At 42.3% G+C, this 19,662-nt stretch overlaps 1 protein-coding gene across 3 annotated transcripts in view; it reads left to right on the top strand.

The window, feature by feature from the left end:
• Positions 1-19,662, top strand: part of dlgap1b (discs, large (Drosophila) homolog-associated protein 1b) — a 95,188-nt gene that overhangs the window by 66,895 nt on the left and 8,631 nt on the right. For all 3 annotated transcript variants that reach the window (XM_005722766.1, XM_005722765.1, XM_005722767.1), the window contains 2 exons: positions 17,914-18,299; positions 18,388-18,467. In XM_005722766.1, coding sequence (XP_005722823.1) covers positions 17,914-18,299; positions 18,388-18,467 — 466 coding nt within the window. The remainder of the gene's footprint in view (positions 1-17,913; positions 18,300-18,387; positions 18,468-19,662) is intronic.

The raw sequence follows: 19,662 nt of genomic DNA, 5'->3' as shown, positions 1-19,662 counted from the left end.
AGTGTAAGTAAAAGACAAAAGAATAATTAAACATGCAAATTAATATAAAGGTTTAGTTGCTAAACCTTTATATTAAGAACGGCTGAGTTGCTTTATATGCTGCATTTAAAAAAAAGGAAAACATAAACTGAGAAAAGATTAAGAATTTTCTCATTTGATTAGGTTTGTTCTTAATTACTTCTCTACCACTTTCTAACGACCTTTGCACACCAAATGTGGTCTTGCTGGGAGTAAGTGTAGGCTAACTTCTTGTAACCAGATCAAATATATAATAGATTCTGCTAAGAAAACCTCTGTAAATTTGGTATTTGCACCAAAAGTCAATAGGGGATCTCATAAAAAGCACAGTATAAATGACAGGGAATCTTATTTCCTGTAAGAAAAGGTTTAATGCTTGAGGAAATATGCTTATTGGTTTTATTTATTTATTTTTTAAAAATCTTATTAATAAGCATAGCTTAATTAAAAACATAATTTTTGCATCAGTAGTAAATATTTGTAATTTCCAAATATCTAATACCAATGGGTATGAGGGATTTCTGGGAGATTAGAATATAATAACATCTGCGCTCTTACTGTAGTGGCAGTTAATCACAGTAGGAGTTAGTGGAAAGGTGTCACCAGAGGCAATGACAGAAACCTTGTTGGTTTTGGTATTTCCTATTAGTTACAGACAGCAGCATTTTCCCACATTTGGTTTTCTATGTTTAAAAACACTCAACATACTGGTCTGAGTGTGGAACACTAAACTTACTGCGATGTTTTCGGGCTTTGCTCTGTTGAAATCACTAGCCCTGCATGTGTATTCCAAACTCTGCCTTACAGTAGAGAACTGCAGGCTGAGATAAATCCTGTACAACACTGCCCCCAGGGGCTCAGTGAAACACAGCACCACACCTCTGCTCTTTCTTCCTTCAGAAGCTCCTTGAGTGGGCGGATGAATAACTACAAGACAGCTTGACCCAATTAAAAACAATCACTGGCTTTTTTCCAGGAGCTCTGTTCTGAGAGAGCTTGTGCGAATAAATATCTCTAGATGTGCTAAATATATATGGCTGGGATACAGACCGCTGAAGTCTGGCCGAATCAAGATCAAGCTAAGCATTGGGCCAGATTTCCCCTCACACCTCCACCAGCCCACGCAAATATCCCAGAGCAAGGCAGAATTTTGTGTGTCATATGTCAGGGTGACTCATATGCTATAAAAGGGAAGAAAAATGCCACTTTAGGCTCTCTCTGTGTGTCCTCCTATGTTTTGCTTTTTCTCTCTCTCAAGGTGCGTTTAAGGAGGAGTACAGGTGAAAGGCCTTTGTGGCAGCATTAAGTTTGACAGATCCATCAGTCGCATGAATAATGACCACAGAGTAGGTTTTCTCAGCTTCAGGCTGCGGTAGTCAGTTACTGTAGATTTGGCCATCTGCTTGCCGGTTGTGTCCGTTGATGAGTGATGAGATCAGAGCAAGGTCAGGACTGAAAATGTAGGGCAATCAACTTATTTTTTATTGTGTCGTTGCCATGTATTCTGACTGGTGGCCAATTCTGCAAGTTCATTTTCAATATAAAATGAAAGGGATTAGATACAGACAGATGTTGGGGAGAAAAAAAGATTGTATTTTATATAATCTGCATACAAGAAGATTAAAACTTCAACAATCCCACAACCCCCATAGGAACTGTGTGCAATAACAAAGGCTAACCCTCCAATAAAATTGCTGCCACTTGGGTTTAGGAACAGCTTAGTGCAAAGGGACACTTTTTTATTATTAAACCACAAGGTGGCAGTCATCACACTGAGTTTATGAATCACATCCTCTGTTTGGCTATTTTTGTGCTTTCAAGTTTTCACATTAAAGGAACTCCAGTTGTATATGTAGGGATGTCAGTGGTGTTGCTTTCAAATTTGGTTGTCAAAAGAAGTAAAGTTCTCAACTTTTGGCACACCATCTCACCTGAGGATAGCTAGAATGGGAAGACTTCTAATTGGCTTGCAGTAGGAGCATGACTATATTATCTGGCTGTTGTACATATTCTAAGTATTTCCACATTTTAAGGGATCTCCTGTGGTTTAGGGATTAAATCTCCAAACATTACTATTTTACAAAGAAGAAAAAAGGGAAGTGTAAGTGGATAAAAGATAACTGTTTTTAAAAATACAATAGTTGTTTTATATATATATGTACAGTACTGTGGAAAAGTCTTGAGCCATCCCTAATTTCTTTTTGTTTCGCTTCCAAGGTGTTGATTTATTTATTTATTTATTTATTTTTGTAATCTTTTTCTCAAGCGCTCCAGCACTCCAGGCTTTCTGAAGGCCTTTCAAGGTTTTTATTTGGACATGGGCTGATTTTTCACTCTCTTTTGGTTTATTCCTCGTACCTGACCATTTTCAGAGGAATGCTTTATGTGTGTTTGTATGCTATGCCCTTAACACTGAACTATGAACCATTTAAGCATAAAATAGGCAACTAACTCAAGGGATGAATCAGTGCTGTGTGTGCACATAACAGACAACCTATTTTAAAATGTATATTTAGGACGTTTGTTACTAGTAGCCCGTCACAGTAACACAGTTTGACAGATTTAAAATAGTTTGTTTTTGGTTTTTTTGCTTTTTTAAGGGGTAGGGTGAGCTATTAGTCAGACGCGTGGCATATCTTGGCATGGTATGCAGTGCGTCCTTAGAAATTTTGAGGGAAGTGGAGAAGTGGAGAACAAAAGAAGAATAGGCAGGTCTAAAAACGAATTAGACCACCAGTGGTGGGGGCAGGATGCATCAAAAATGTGACAGAGGACCTGACAGATGCATCTGGCCCTTCAGTTTATGCAGCTACTGTCTCAAAAGCGTCTGATTGGCAATGGCTTAATTTTTCAGCATGGCAGTGATCCAAACACAGTGCCAAGGCAGTAAAAGCATACCTGAATAGAAAAACAGACAATGGGACGCTATCAGTCACAGGGACCTCAACATTACTGAAGTAGTGTGGGGTTTGAATGTCCTTCAAGAAGCCTGGAGAACTATTCCTGAAAACTACTTAAAGAGATGAGAAGAAAGCTTGCCTAAGAGAGTTCAGACTGTGTTGAAGAACAAAAGTGGTCACACCAAACATTGACTTTAAAGCAAATTGGAATTGTACAAACTCTTTTTTGCCTCTTGCTGTATTTTCTTTAAGTGAGTCCAACTATATTCAGTTTTCCTGGCAAAATATAAAAAGATGAGTGGCTCGACACTTTATGCGCAGTTGTCGTACAGATAAGTTATGCGACATATGTACAAGTTAAAAATGAAGCAATCGTGGTGCCAATTTAGGATTTAAAACGCGATACGTATTTGAATATCTCAGTAAATCCCTGAGCAACAGGGGGATTTATGAAGAGAGAGGGGGGATTTTTATTAGCGTACAGTTTTCACTGTGACCGTACGCGGGACTGTCCCACCCTTGAATGACTTATTAAGTTTGCTTGCACGGGGCGGAGGGGGCGAAATCAAGGCGCGTCTACATCCTGACAGAAGATCCAATATCGTCAGAGTGAAAGAGGAAAACCGGGAGAGAAGATTCATCTCAGCACAGTTCTGCCGATTGACCCTTCACATGCCGTTACTTCAGTGTTTGTACAGCGCGCTGGTGGCCATGTGTGACTACTGGATACACCTTTGTGAGTACAAACTGTTGTTGTGTTTGTCTGTGGTTTGCGAGCGAGGTGAGACCGAAGGCGAGCTGCTGCAAGAAGCGGGGAAGATGAGCGATGGCACCTTCAAAATAAAAGCATGTGCAGCGAAATGTGAACCCGTAACGCGCTGAAATTGTGTTAGACTATTTGAATAATTCGGGTAAAGATATTTAAAGGGTCGAAGTGGTGTCCACAGTAGAAATAATGCACGTAAAACCTACCTGTCACATACAGGAAGTTATACTTTTTAATTTTAAAGTGCGTCAGTGGCGTTTTACTGTGAAGGTCCAGAGCGGAAATTTTATTGTGACACTCTTTACACTGAGATCATCCGTGCCCATCCCGTTCTTTCTGCTTATTCATGCTTCTAATGAAATGACTTAAAAAACAAACAAACAAACAATAAAATATAACGATGACCAAAGTGCTTCATTTAATGTTAATGGAGAATAAAATTAAGTGATGCAATTTTAATAATAATTTTAAGAAAGTACATTCTTACCTTCCGTGGTATTTTTAAACCTTATAAAATCAACTGAAATCTAAAAGTTTTAACAGTTTCTGCTGAGTCATCTGTGTAAAATGCTGTTAAATTAACTTTCAGGCCCTCTGCAGCTACTTTCCCTCCAAACTGAACTCCATTTGAACATCTTCCCTGTGAGATTAGCCACGAGTTACATGCCTTCAGCCTCCGCTCATAAAAGCCCAGAAATGTTGATCGTGTTCCAGCTCCTGGTTTATTTTGGTATATGTCTGATTGGGCTGGGTGGGGGGCTGGGAACAGGTGTGGCCTGAATGGCGCAGAGTAAGCCCTGGCACAGCATCACAACACAGTCATCTGCAAGGTCTAGTTATTTAGGTCAGACCAGGGGCGATTCTAAGTTCACATTTTTAGGGGGGGCTCAACTCCTGATCTTAATGAGATGCATGCAGTGCTTTGTAGTTAATATTAATGGAATATGCTGTTTGCAAATGTAATCAGCCCTTTTCACATTTGCAAACCTCAATTCAATTGGATACACATTAAAATGTATCCCTCAAAGGCAACCTAATTAGTTATGACCTATTGTAGTGTCTTTCAGTAAATCAGAGTGAAAATCAGAAATTTCAATATAATGCACTGGTTTTAGGGTGGAGCCTTTAGCTATAAAACTCAAGGCAAAGTCCCAGTCGATAAAGAAGTTTAATAAGTGTTTGTTGTAGAAACATGCACAACATTATATCTCGATCACATAGAGGCAGTTCACCAAATCATCAAGCACTTAAAGTAGCATTATTCAGTACAGACATAGGAAAATCAACCTGCAAACTGGTAATAGAGTTGTTTTATATTAAAGTTCATGAATTCATACAAAGCCTCCCTTTATTATGCAGTCTCAGTACAGAGTGTCATGTACCCCTATTTCACAAGTGGAGAATAGATTTGTAGTCCATCACATCAGTGTAGTGGCATTCTTTTAACTTGTTGACACCTGGATCTGGAGCTGTGCTGTAAACAAACACAGAAGCCTAATTCTACCAGAACAGGAACAAACATTTTTAACACCAGCTCCTGGGCTAGGACACCGCAATGTCACTGCATCATCACAACAGCTTGAACTTTGGCTATATTTCAGTTAAAGCGTGTTTTGAATCTGCATCACTGATTTGTGGCATGAGATTATCTCTGCATCCTTTTTCTGACGCAGCAACGAAAGTTATTATTAGGCTATTAATGACAAACCTGCATCAGAAGCAGCAAAACCTCTGTGTGAGCACACTGTAATATCATGATATCAACAACACTGGACATAAAGTCTGTTTGCACTCAGTTTTTAATAGACATGTTAGGAAAATATAATAAATGAAGATAATTCCAGAAAATAACACTAAAATACGCTGTTATTACTTCTATTAATATAGTTATTTTTAGGGGTGCTCAGGAGTTCATGACAGACTTCTGTGTGTGCAAGTGAGCATCCAGAGGGCATAGGAGAACCATGCTGAGCCCCACAGTGAGGAATATCACTGGTGCTACTTACCAGTCCAAGGCCTCGGAGGATAGATGGAGGGCTGCTAAGTCCCCACTGCTTGACAGATGAGCAGTCTGTGGCCCCATGTTTCTTTCCAACCATCTGTGTTTGAGTGAGTCATGCACAGGGTTGCCAGCTATGCTGCCTGCCTGCTCACCTACCATCTTTCACCGTTCTATTTTCAGATGGGGCTCAGTGTCCCTCCTGAGCACAACATGCTCTGGACACATGCACATGTACATTACACACATGGCTCCAGTGATTCAACTAGGCCATGGTCATGTGAGATTATGTTGCTATCATGTAAGTGAAAGAGGGCATCCTGAATATAAGCTAATGAGAATTCTCCTGCTGACATATTATAATCAATAAAGGCCTTCATCACAGGAACACCAGATTAACAGGTCATAAATAACTCAAGAGTTAGTAAAGGCTAATATTTATTTATATATTAAGCTTGGATGTGACAGTTATTCTGCCACTTTAGTTTTAATCAACACCTCTGCTACACTCTTCTTGATTTTATTTCTTATCTCAAATATTGCTTTTTTTCTCTCATTCTGTACGGTTTGTGCAAACTTTACCCAAAGGGATCATTTCTATCCATCAGTTTTATTCAGTCAATTGTTCCAAGTCTTCAGCAGTAACTCAAAATTTGCCCAGAAAACTATTTTCTCTTGGGAAATGTTTCACCACTATAAGTTTTTAAATGGCAGTTCTTCAAATGTTTTGCCATTCAAACTGATGCAGTGTGATACAAGTTTATTGTTCCCATAAATTAAGTGAACTTTAAACAGCAGAGTTACAGGATAATGCTTGAAGCAGTCTGTCCATTCTCCTCTGACATAAACAAGACCACTCTGTAAATCGTCTGGCACCAGCAACCATGCCACGATCTAAATCCCTTAAATTACCTTTCTGTCCCATTCTGACTCTCAGTTTGAACTTAAGCAGTTTTTGTTGAGCATGTCTACAAGCCTGAGTTGCTGCTATGTGATTCGCTGATTAGAAATTTTTGTTAATGAACAGTTGAACAGGGTTACCTAACAAAGTGGCCAGTGAGTCTCTTGTTCGATTTTATGAGTTTGGGAGAGTTAGGAGTGGTTTAGTGTATTGGGTACAAAGCTGCCTCAGGTGTGTGCATCTGTGTGACTAACAGATTCAGTCACGCTTTCTTTTTTTCTCTCTATCTCCTTTTTTACCTTTCAATTCAGTCCTCAGAGAAGCTATTATTAGTCCGCACTGAGTTTGGGTTAGAGACTTAATGAGGGGTTGCATGATGAATGTGTACACTCAAGGAAAATTAAAAAGTAGAAGCTATGACCTCACTAAATATTTACTGAGTCATTCACCTGCAGCATTTGTTTAGTAGAGCAACTGACATGTCTTTGGATGCGATGTGCCCGAATTAACCTTCACTTTTAGGTGTTCTTGCTGAGTTTTTCTTAACTCGCTTTCAACTTTTCCCCTTTCATCAGCCTGCTGATTCCTCAGCACTGTGGTTAAAGTTAATTCCAGATTTCTGGTAATCCACTCGAAGAGCTGAAATGAGACTAAAGAACAAAGATAAAGAGGTCAGGTGAAAATGTTGTTAATTAAAACAGCTAAGCACTAAGCCATGAAGCTCTATTGGAGCTCTGCAGAGCTGCATGTTTTCACCCATGTTTTATCATTTTAAAAAAATCTCCAATTATTTGGAAAAAGTTGAAAATGCTGCACAAGATAATTTTTACTCTGGTATCTGCTATTTACAACTCTTTGCGTTACAGAAGATGTTTATACCTCTCTGATTTATGATGCAGTATTTAATAATGAATGTGTATTAGTTAGTGAAGCAGGCTTTTTGGTGCCTTTTTGAACATCAGCATTCAAAAATATGTTTTTTTCTTATTACTCACATTATTCCAGTTTCAAATAAACAGGAAAAAAACTGCAACTCATCTTCTGTATCTTTGAACTGGAACATTAAACAAGTAAAGTCAAAGTCTTGCACACCATCTACTTTCAAGATTTAGTAAAATTATGTCTCGCAAATGGCAAATTTTTAAAAACTGTGAACTTTCTACCATGACTTAGCTTTTTATAGAAATAAACAAAATATATGAGCACATGGCAAGATCTTTTGCATAAAACAGGCTAATATGTTTATGCTAATTATTTTAATGTAATTTCTCTGAAATGTAATTTATATATGAAGCGGATATGTAGATGATATTAAATAAAAATTGATTTTTGTTTATTTGTATCTTACTTGTAAACAGAAAAACAACACAGGGCAGTGTTTGTAATGAAATGATCATTCTTTCAGTCCTAGCTGGTCACCACTAGAGGGAGCTGAATTCCTACTCGTAGAATAATTCCTTTTGGTGTTTTACCACAACAGTAGGTTGTGTATGTGAGGCAAGTCATAAGTTCTCCTCTCAGATTACTGTCAGATATTATTTTTGGTGGAGTTTCTGCCTCATCAATGCTACCGGTGTGTTTTTCTGTGTGTGTAACATACACAGGGACTGGGAGAGAGGAATTAGTCATCAATAAGAGTTGCTGTACCCCTGAGTGATGACTGACATTCATGCTATCCTTGATGTATATATGCCTCCAAGACACTGACATCAAACAGCGTTTGCTGAGGACGCTGTACAGGAATGCACCTTTGAGCTCCATCAATCCTCCGAACCATGCCTGTTCCTCGGTAACGCACAAACACATATAGTATTCTCTGAATCCTGCTCTGGCTGTTAATTATAGGGATAGATAAAGCCCTGTGTTAGCAACCTACGCCTCTGTATGTGAACTACACCTGTGTGTCAGTGGATCAAAGGTGCCATCCTCTAAGGTGGAATTATTATTCAAAGAGGGATGTAAATTAAACAGTACTCTGGTGTCATCTGTCTCTGATTCTCTCTTCTGCACCCCCTCTCTCTCTCTCACACACACGCACACACACACACACCTGCATAATGCTGTCATTCTACTTGCTTTGATGGTTCGAGTAGGTGTGTTTGACAGGAAACAAGGGCTGGGTCAAGGCATGTAGTGACACACTAGCACAGGCGCAGCACACATGTGGAATAAAAAGGAGAAAGACGCCATTCTCAGTTGCGGTTGGCAGCTGTAACTCGATGGGGTTTTTTTTGAGCATCGGGGTGTGTGTACGCATGCGACGGTGTCAAAGTGTTTGTGTGTGGCTTCTCCATTTGCAGCTGCAGGATCAAGCCCAAACTGGGTGCTCAATGTGGGTAAACTGTGATTTGGCTATCTCTCTTCCTGGAGAAGATAAATCCTAGCCATGCTGGTGTGTCAGCCGCTCAGTAATTACTTCATCCTGTCACGACTGTCTGAGAATGCAAGCCAGTGGGAACTTGCACTGTCGCTCTTTCACTGACTTGAGTGGAAAACACTGAGCATCTCTTTCACAGTGACAGCTTAAGAGTGTTAGTCACAAGATAAATAAATCCAGAGGAATTAAATTTAGTTCAAAAGTTTTACATCTGTGGATCTGCTTTTCTAGCTTTTCCAGCTCTGTTTTAAATGTATCATCGATGTGCTGGACCGTATACCTTCCTTCCTAATTTTTTATCCGTCAGATGTCTAAAAGAAAATTCAATTTGAAGGAAATCCGGCTCTTGTGATTCTGATGTAGCAAAGTAAAGACATGCAATATGAAATCTTTCACTAGATGTCATCATAGTTTCACCTGCTTTGAAGTGTTTTGCCAGTTCAATTTGGCAATCTGGACCAACTTATAAGTGTTGTCCCATATAATGCACAACCTAAGGTCTGATGCAATGTGATCGTAAGTAACCTTTGATTAAAAGTTGGATCTGCAGGCCCTTTGCTATAACATAGCATCAATCAGGTTTAATTATTATGTGTTTCCATGACCTGAATCATCAGTGATTTCCTGCCTCGACATGCTCTGGAGCAGAATAAAAGTGAATAGGATAAATCTGCAGGACTTAAAGCTTTTTAGGTGGCTGCTGGGTGTCTATATTTACTTACGACTTAATTGGTCCCTGCTTGTTACGGCTTGGAATGCTTTGATTATAGCCGTTTAAGGAGGAAGAGTGGTACTTTTGACACAGGAAACACAAGCAAAGAGAATGTCATTCATTCCTCTCGTCCTGCCATTGGTTTGGAACAAAGTTAAGCGAGCGGGGGAAAATGAGAAAAGGGCGCGGGGAGGAGTTGACAGGGCTACTGCAAACACAAAGAATGGCTGCGGCAATGCACCCCTGCTGTCTCCACTCTGCAGAAAGTGCACATACAACAGTTTCCTGTTAATGTGAGGAATTCACTATTTTACTTTGAGGATTACTTAAAAAGAGTAAACCGCTCATTTGTTGTGTTAGATCAGGTGGATAGGGGCTCCACTGTCAGGTAGGGACTATCCCACTCCCCATTTTTGCTCTTCCTGTCTGTGTTTTGGCATCAGGGGCAAAGGAAAAGCAAAGCCCTGAAAGGATTTCCTTAGTGTTGACTATGGATGATCCTCGTGGCTCCTGAATGCTAAAGCTGGGCAGGGCAGGGCCTGCAAACTTAAACCCCTCAGGGAATGAAAACATAAGAGGGAGTGGGATATATAGTTAAATCTCTTCCAAAGGAGATGGGAGTTTTTTTGAAGAGCAGAAAAACATGTTGTTGTTGTTTTTTTTGCCATATTATCTTTACAGAATGTTGAAAGGTTTTACTTTATTTGACAGCAAAATTATGTGGTTGAGAGTTCTTGTTGCTTTCACTGTTCTGGAGAGGGGAGAGAATATGTTGGAGTAAGTCAGAGGAAGAGTGCATGGCTGTAAGTGGGTGGTTTGGGCTGTGCAGTGTGGGAGGCCAGGCCCCAGTGCAAATTAAAGACTTCTCTGTGAAAGTCCCAGACTCAGCTACAGTAATGTGTGCGTGTGTGTGTATGCCTTAGTAACTGAGCCTGTGTGCAAGCGGCCGGCGGGGAAGACACCCAGCCCTCCTTTTTTTTTTCTTTTTTTTTTTACCAGTCATTAAAAATAAGCCGCAACTCACCGCTGGTGCATACTGAGAGACAGCAAGCGGGAGAGAAAGAATGCATCTCCTCTTTCTCCTCCCTTTCTTAAAGCTTTGCTGCTTCACTAACCAAGTAAAACAGAGAGGAAAGAGGAGGGGGGAGGCTGTGTCGAAGGGGACTGATTTGACTCAGATTTTTGAGACACATGCTCAGGACCCTCCCCCTTGTATATAAAAAAAAAAAAGTAGCAGGAGTTTTTTTTTCCAGGAGGGAAGAGAGAGAAAGAGATGAATGGGAAAAGGAATGCAGGAGACAAACGGGTGCTCTCAGCAGGAGAGTGGGAATGCTGGAGAGACCATTGTTCCTCCCCCATAAGATTCAGCAGGGAGTGCATGTAAACACACAGGAAGAAGGGAGAGAGGGGTGTGTAAAGTCACACCTGAGAGAGACACCCAGAGCTCTGTATCATCTTCATAGGTTTTCATATTTGTCCTGATTCATGCTCGTTGCATTCACATTCCTTTTGGGCACACACGGATGCCTATAGCGGCAATCTCATCTTTCGTTCTGCCCCCCCGACCCCGTCAACAGGATGTATAGGGTCAGAAGGTCAGGAATGAAAACCACAAAAGACTGCACTAGTGTTGCCTGGTTCTTGTTCCAAATCCCCCCTTTAGCCTCTCTTGTACCTCCTGCCTTCCTTTTTCCTTCGTTTTCCCCTTCCTCTCTCTTAACTTTCCATCTACCCCCACCAGTTTCTCCTCTCATATAGGAGAAACAGAAGGCCAAACGTTTGGTTTTTTTGGGCCCAGATGGCTTTAGTGTGCCTCTGGCAGTGGATTAGGCCGCCAGTGTCTCCTTTCCCCTCCATGTGCAAGTGGTCAGGACAAAGAACGTCAAAGAGGGGGAAAGGGGGAAGGAATGCGAGGAGAAAAACCCCAGTGCTGTGAAACAACACCCGACACTGATGTTTCATGGCATTCCTGGAAGAGTAAACTCAAACGCTTGTAAAAACAGCAAGCCAGCTTTCCTTTTACTTTTTGTGCCCGGTCATTTTATGAATCAAGTTTTGACTTTCTTTTTTTTTTTTCTTTTTTTGGGGGGGGGACTTTTAGTGTAACTCCACAGGAAGCTTGTAGCATGCCTTTTCTTGTTGGAGGAAAGAAGAAGTGAACTTTTGACCACATTCTGCTGCATTTATATGTAAATAACAACTGCAGCAAGCAGTGATCCTTCATGTAATGACATGACATCGGTATTGTGTTTCAGGCCCCGAAGCTGATGCCTCTGTGCACGCAAGCGTGCGTGCGTGAATGTGTGTTTGCGTATCAGCCTCTTGTGTTTTTGTCGCCTTTGTGTTTGCTGTTTATGCCCAGTGAGCATTATTCCCAAGGCTTGTGGTTCTATTTTTCTGTGCTTGGCTGTAATTCCACAGGCTCTCAGTTCTAGAGGACAGTCATGTTTTATCTGAACTGTATTCAGCACTTGGAGACAGTGTGGTGGCAACACTGGTGTGTTGCGTGTATTTTTAGTTTAAAAGCCACTGGCCTAAGTGGCTTGTGTTATCCACTTAGCAAGACAAAAAGACCACATCAAGGCTTCTCTCTTCTTCTTTAAAAAGAATTGAACAAGTGTCATATTCTGAGACACTGCTCAATCGCAAATATAACTTCACGTAATGACTTATCTGATTTCCCCCTCAGCTACATGATTCTGTTTTTCGGTATGCTAGACTTGTTACAGTTGCCCATGCTGTCATTGCCAGCACATCTGATGTGTCACCGCGCACACTGAGCTAGTCTGCTCTTAAAGTATCAGTCACTCTGTGAGCAATGCTGTGGGAAATGAGTGCAGTGAAAGCATGCGTGAGATGTGTGGGTGTGCTAGTTTTAGTGTTTGAGCTAATACTCAGGTTTATGGCCCACAAAGCTGCTGGAATGTACAGTAAGTGAAGTAAACGGCATGGCACACTTTGTCCCATCTCACTTCCCTTTCTGTTATTTTATCTTTATCTCTCTCTCACGCTTTTCTAATTCTCCCCCTTATGTTGAGTGACTATATGCTGCTTTTCAGCCCCTGCAGGCAGGTCTTTTGGACAGAAAGAAAAGGCTGATGCATTTCTTCGTGTGTCTGTTGGCTCGTCAGGCCGAGGAGAAGGGGAGAACAAAAAATATGGCCTGGAGCCATCACAGGGCAGGTCTAACAAGAAAGCCCCTTGATTTAAAACAACAAAAATGTGGGCTTGTCTGAAGAAGACAAGCCCACATGCTCCACCACTGTACAGGGAGGAACTTTGAGAGTACATATTTATGTGAAATCCTGGTTGATTATACCTGTCAGTGCAACAAGTGTCATCTAGCATGCATTTACAGTGTTGATGTTGGCAATTACACTATTGTTAGAGTAATTGTTAGTCATTTGATGATTTTTATATACATGTATAAAACAATCAGCTGCATAGTTCAAGAGTGATGTGATCCTAAAACATTAGATCTACACCTAAAATGAAAAGCTTAATGTGAACTTTCAGTTTTTTTTATTGTTTTTCCCCTTTAGTTTTTAACGTCTCAGTCCACACTCCACACCTGTCACTGATTGACAGGGCGAGGAGAGCATCAAGCCATAAAAGAGGAATCCAGGTAACCAGGCTTTCTATTTGAACTTGGAACACAGGAAAGTAGGTTAAGTGAAATAAATCTATTGCCTAACAGGGAGCAGCTGCCTGCCAGATTTAGCGGTGGCTGACAGTTGTAAACAAACTCTTATCTAGTGATTCAGGAGACACAAGCCTGCCAGGGCAGTTACCCACTGTTGACACGGGTTGCTGTCAGTAGGGGCACGCTGAGAACACAACTTTGTTGATAGCACTGCTGGTGTGAGGACACTAGAGGCATATTTGACACATGTTTCATACTGATATGCATCCTTATGATAACGTAAAAAAATACATTTAAATCAGCAGTTTCAGGATGTTTACAACTTTGGCACCATTTGCACTAAAGACTACCACCCCCAAAAGCACTCACACATGCTAAATATACTCCTTTAAAGGGCAGTGCAGACCGCCACCTTCCCCTCCTTCTCACATATATGCATAGGCACACACAGTGAGCTATTGTTACTGAGTGCTCAGGCATCTGGAGAGCAGAAACCCTTTCTGCTGCCCTTTGACCTCTGGTGGCTGGGAGCTGCAGACTGACTTCGAAGTCTCATAGAAACTTTTAGGTGACTCACAGGCCTGTCAGAAACGTTCGTGTTTCATTGTATATCATGTGCCGTGTTTGTTGTGTCTGTAATACTAACTTAACAGTGATAAGTAACAAACAGCTAATCTGCTATCTTAAGTTTTGTTTTTAGCATGTAGAAAATGTTAAAGGACAAGGCTTCTCGTAATCTCTTTCAGTTTCTTTCAGTTTAAAGTAGCCTTCTAGAGGCAGTGTTGAGTCAGGATTGGTATTAGTGCTGCACTGTTGTTCAGAACAGCAGTGAAACGTCATACGGTCTGAACCTTTCAAGTGCTTGTCATCCAATAACACTGTCCCTGAAACACAATGACAAGCCTTTTTGAAAACAGTCCAAGAAAAACTGGTTGGTAGACTTTAGCATTCAGCTGTACAAAGGCAGCTCTTCAAGGCAAAAAACCCCCCAAAAAAAACAAAACGCTCTGGGATATTTATTTACAGCGCAGGAGCGCTCAGCTGCCGTGCCTCTGCTGATATTCTGCTTTTTGTTTCACTTTTTCACTTCAGCTTTTAAGTTTTCCTGTTGACTGGTGTAACCTGTCAGAGTAAACAAATGACCAGTGGAAGCTCTTTCTCTGCTTGCTGGTGGTAAAATACCAGGCCTCCCAGCAAACTTTATGTTGCTATGTGATGCCATGGTGACGCTATCACAAAGGACTCCAGCTGGGCCTCTGTGTGAGTGAGTGTGCTTGATGGGGAGTGAGACGGACAAATGGACAAAGTGAGCAGAAGGAGTCGGGCAGTAACTCTGTGATTTACCCCGGTCCCTCCTCCTCCGTCTTGTTCGACTCTTCTTCTGTGTTCGCTCTTCTCTCCCCTCTGGCAGACCCTGATCCCAAACATAGTGCAGCTGGATGCAGCTGTCAATATTCCCCCATACCGACCGCCCCTCATCCCAGTCTTTGTATTTCTTTGGATGGTGGTGGATTTGCCCTTGGCCCCCGCACGGGGGAGCTCATTCCTGTTAGCTAGCCTCTTAAACCAAACCGTCTGCTCTTTGAAGTGGCCTATCCCACAGATATACAGATTGGAGATTACAAGGCAGCTGCCTGCCTTCAATCTGTCTAGTAACATGAACACGGTGATTAAATAGAGGAAACAGCATACACCTATGCAGGCACACAAATGGGGCGCAGTCAAAAAAAAGAAAATGGAAAAAAAGAGGTGGCTGGCGAGTCTGTTTTTGTTCCTAAGGCCGGAGAAATGAATGGAGACTTGCTTTGTCTCAGGGGAGGGAAGAGGGCTTTCTTTGATATTATCAAGCCCACGGGTGGGGAGAGTGCCCTGCCAAGAAGAACTGCTATTCACACCAACTTGTCTGCATGGGACTTTTGAAGCGTTTGTCAAAAGAGGATTTGGCAGAGAGCCACTAAAGTTTTGTCATTCACAAACTCCTCTCCTCTTGGAGATGACAATGCTTGCAGCAGGCTGCACCTACCTCTCAGTGGGAAGAGAGATAAAATTCCACATTCTTCTTTCCATTAAGCGAGGAAGTTAGTCCTGTTTTGTTTTTGTTTTTTTGCACACAAGAGAATATGAACTTTCTTTACTCTTTGATCAAGGCTGCACTGACCTGATATTATAAAGTGACAGACAAACCTCTCTGTGTGCTCGTCACTGTTTATCTGTGGTTAGTAAAGAGAGTTTTTCACATTCCTTTCTAAGGGTTTGATGGAGTCATGCATCACATTCCTGCTTTACTCTGTCCTTGAATGCTTGGGAGTGTGGGAGGTCCAGGGCAGTATAGCTGTCTAATGCTTTCATGGCTGTAAGGCGGTCAAGCTATTTTCTTATCAGCTATGTGGAAACTGGAAACTTGGTCTCAGTCTAATCCGGGAAGTTGTTTTGGTCAGATGTTTTCGACTAATTTTTTCTGTACATACAGGCTAAAGTTAAAGGATTCACTTGTTTAATTTCATTATAGTTGAAAGATTTTTCAACATAAAACTAAAATCCTTTATTTTGTTAAATGCTTGACTTCACATCCTTTCACGAGTTTGCATACGAGTCACTGGTACAGGCTGGTACGCTGCTGACAACAGTTCCTGATGGATAGAGAGCATATCATTGGCAGGAAGTGTGCGGTCTGCCTTGATGTGGAGAAGCTGAAATGTTAAGCAGGGTTGTGTCAATGTTATTTGTGTGCCTCTCCAGGCCTGTGTGCGCGTACTTGTGCGTGGGCATGTTCAGACTCCCGAGTGTTTACTTAACCTGTCTTGGCATTTGAAACCCCTGTCATTCTCCACTGTGTCTGGCTCTCACAGTGACAGCTAGGGTGGGACACAGCGCGTCGTCTCCAGTTTCATGCAGTCTTTTTCTTCTTTTTTTTTTCCTTTGAGCAAATAAAAACCCTTTTTAACCCTTCTGTAGGCTTGAGAGGAGTTCACACACATATACAGTCATCCAACATGTGCACATACACACACGTGTGACTTTTAGATGACTTCAGGGAATAGAAACTGAAAGATGATGCATGCTCTCTTTTGAAACCCCATGGTTGATAGGGGCAGGACCTCGCCCTCTTTCTGTGTGTGAGTGCATGCGTGTGTGTGATGTACATCTTTTTGTTCTTATGGGTTTGTACTGTGTGACCTTTCTGAAGATTAGACCTGGATGTCGATCATTTTCCCTAGAAAACTGTTAGAACGAGACGACAGTGCAAATATGGCACACTTAGATAAGTTTGTTGGTTTTGGCAGTAATTCCCACACATACACTATCTGTAAAGAATTACATATGGTATTTAGCTTCAGAAGGAAATACAGTAAATCATCCTTTTTTCCCTTTATTGTGGTTTGTTTTGCCATCATCAAAGACACTCACAAGCTGTGATCTCCACTCAGTGCAGCACTCATCTTATCTGAATACTTTCCAGCTTGTCAAGAGGCTCAAATCTTCAATAGGAGGAGGAGGAGGAGGACGGATACAAACGAATGACTCTGACAAACCAAAAGGATGAAGTCAGCCCCACTGCTCACCTCCAGTATGTTAAGGCCTCTCTGTAGCTGTCAGCGAGATGGCAAGACACAAAGCAAACAAGAGCTCTCCCTGTAATAGTTATATACAGCGCCGCGTGTGCTGGGTGTGGTTGGTAACAGTTGTGTGCCGCGCACAGACTCCCGATCTCACCATGGTAGGATGTTTGTCTTTTGTAGGGATTAAAAAGGGATCCAGGAAACCTGCCGTCCTAGTTTTGCCACAGAACGCAGAAAGGGCGACCTACTTTTGATGGTAGCACTAAGCCAGGAAGGAGACTCCAAATCATAATATAGTTAGGAGGTGGCTGTTTTTGTCTTTCCTCACACAGGCTATGCTTCTTGTCTTTTGGCATGTTTCTAAGGCTTCTGACTCAGTGTGTGTGTGTCAGAGAGGCTCCATTGTCTGCACACAACCTGTAGCTGTAACATGAGAGGGTGAGAATGCAAGAGGAAGACAGTTACTGGGAAAAGCAATGATGATTTTTTTTCCCATACATACTTGCATTTAACACAAAGCCTCGGGGGTGCATGCAGCTCTGTAGCTGGCTTCAGCAGTGTCATTTACCTTCTGTCACATAAGGACGCATAAGCAGGGAGAGCTATATTTGGCACAATTACATTGCTCTGGATGTGTACAGTCAGTGCGTATAGAGCTTAACCATCTAGATCAGTGGGTCAAGTGGCTGACATACTAATCCTATTACTAGATGCAGCTCTGATTTGTCAAAGTTGGCTCTAATCTACTGCACATTTTGACTGCAGCACAGACGTCTAAGACCTCTGGGTGAACTGCCATCTATCTACATATATGTAAAAAATTAATTTCAATGATGGTTACTGTATGTTTGATGTCCTTAATCTACTTTATGTTTACTTCTTTAAATGTCTATTAAATTATTATTGTACTTGCATTTAAGTGGACCCTGCTTCACAAACATCCACTTCTCTCAAACCTCGCACCTCTAGGTTCTAACACAGACTCATGCACCAAGATATTTCTGACATCTGTCTTTTTGTGTGTGTCTTCTTTGCAGTGTCATCATGCATCACCACCTACAAAAAGACCCCTCCTCCGGTCCCACCACGAACTACCCCATCCAAACCTTTTATATCGATCACAGCCCAAAGCAGCACCGAGTCCGCCCAGGATGCGTACATGGACGGGGGTCCCGGCACACGAACGGGTATCAGTTCCCAGCCGGGCCTGTCCAACTCTACAGAGAGCATCGATAGCATGAAGGCCCTGACGGCAGCCATAGAGGCAGCTAACGCTCAGGTGCACGGCCCTGCGAGCCAGCACGTCACCAACAGCACCATCACCATCACTGCCACCGCCACCACTTCCGCAGTTGCACACGTCTCCGCGGACACCAAGGCGCAGAGAGAAGCTCTCCGCAAGTGCCTGTCCATAGGGATCCAGGTTTGCAATGAGACTGGGGTTCAGTCAGAGTTCTAATCCAGTTTTTCTGCCATGCAGACAGTTTGAGAATTTCTCCCCCTTCTCTTAGGTGGACCCAGAAGAAGGAGGGCCCACAGAGGAGCAGTCTAAATTCCAGTCGATAGGAATTCAGGTGGAGGACGAGCGATGGTGAGTAGAAACAAAAAAGGGAGTAGATGTTCTTAAAGGGAAACTGGATAAGTAAGAAGAGAGATGAAACAGGGATATCAGAAAGAGGGCTTTTTGAAACCAGGGTAGGTTGATAATATGCGTTACAAGCTTTTGCCCCCCACCCCCCCTCCGCACTGGCTTCCCTACAGCAGCTGTCCACAGTTGAGGGGTGGCTGGCGTCAGAGCCCCCTCAACTAAGGGCCCCAAATGACAGCTGGGCCAGAGGATGTGGTATAGGGAGATTGGAAAGCTGAGGGGGTGAGTTGACAGCCATCTGTTGCTCCAGTCATTGTGATTCAGGCTGTTTGGGGCTGCGTGTTTGTGTATGAGTGGGAGGGAGTGAGGGAGGGAGAAGAGGAGGGAGTTTTATTGAGTTTGTTTAGGTCCGAGAGACCGCTGCGCTGTCAGTTAGCCGTTCATTCTGTTGCATGTTCCCAGTTTGAGGAGAAGAGCCTAGTGTGCTCGCTGTTTCATTAGCTCACACTGCACCACACTCCTTTAAGTTCTCTGGTGGGACACAGCCTAGCTTATCTGTCTGCTTTCATTCCCCCCCCCCCCCCCCCACACACACACACACACACTTTTATTTTTTTAAGTCACCTTCTGTTTAGTTAGGAAAGCTAGTCAGTTTAGCCAGTTCCTGGTTTTTGCAACTCATTGAAGGGATGCTTCTAAAATTCAAAGCGACATAAGCTTTTATCAAAGGTCACAGAGAGGGCCACGTCCAGCACTTTTTGATGTGCTGGACGTGGAATGTTAGGGGATTTCTGAAAGGAGGAGGTCTCAGCTGATCAACCATGCTCTGAGTTCCTGGATACGCCAAGCCAAATATTAACTCATCCAGATAGGCTGTAGTCTACCTAAGTTTGGACTTGTTGTTATGCTGGACTGCAGCTAATGCATTTTTCTGGTTAATGTTTGGTGTTGGTTGGCATGTATTTTTGTTGATACATGCATGACTGTTTACCTGTTGGCATTCATCTGTAAACGTGTGTGTGTGGGTGTGTATGAGTGCACACCTGGGAGGTCTGGGCATGCTGCCCCCTACATTAGATTCCCAGACAGTGAGAGTGCCAGACTCCTACGGCCTTCTTCAGTGTGTCTGTAGGTGTGTGTGTGGGTGTGAGTGTCTGTGTGTTTTTATGCAGCAGTCATAGGTCATAACCTCAGCTTG

Source organism: Pundamilia nyererei, unplaced genomic scaffold (genome assembly GCF_000239375.1).
Source record: "Pundamilia nyererei isolate P.nyererei 1_Seehausen unplaced genomic scaffold, PunNye1.0 scaffold00007, whole genome shotgun sequence".
NCBI lineage: Eukaryota > Metazoa > Chordata > Actinopteri > Cichliformes > Cichlidae > Pundamilia > Pundamilia nyererei.
This window is presented reverse-complemented; position numbering and strand designations above follow the sequence as displayed.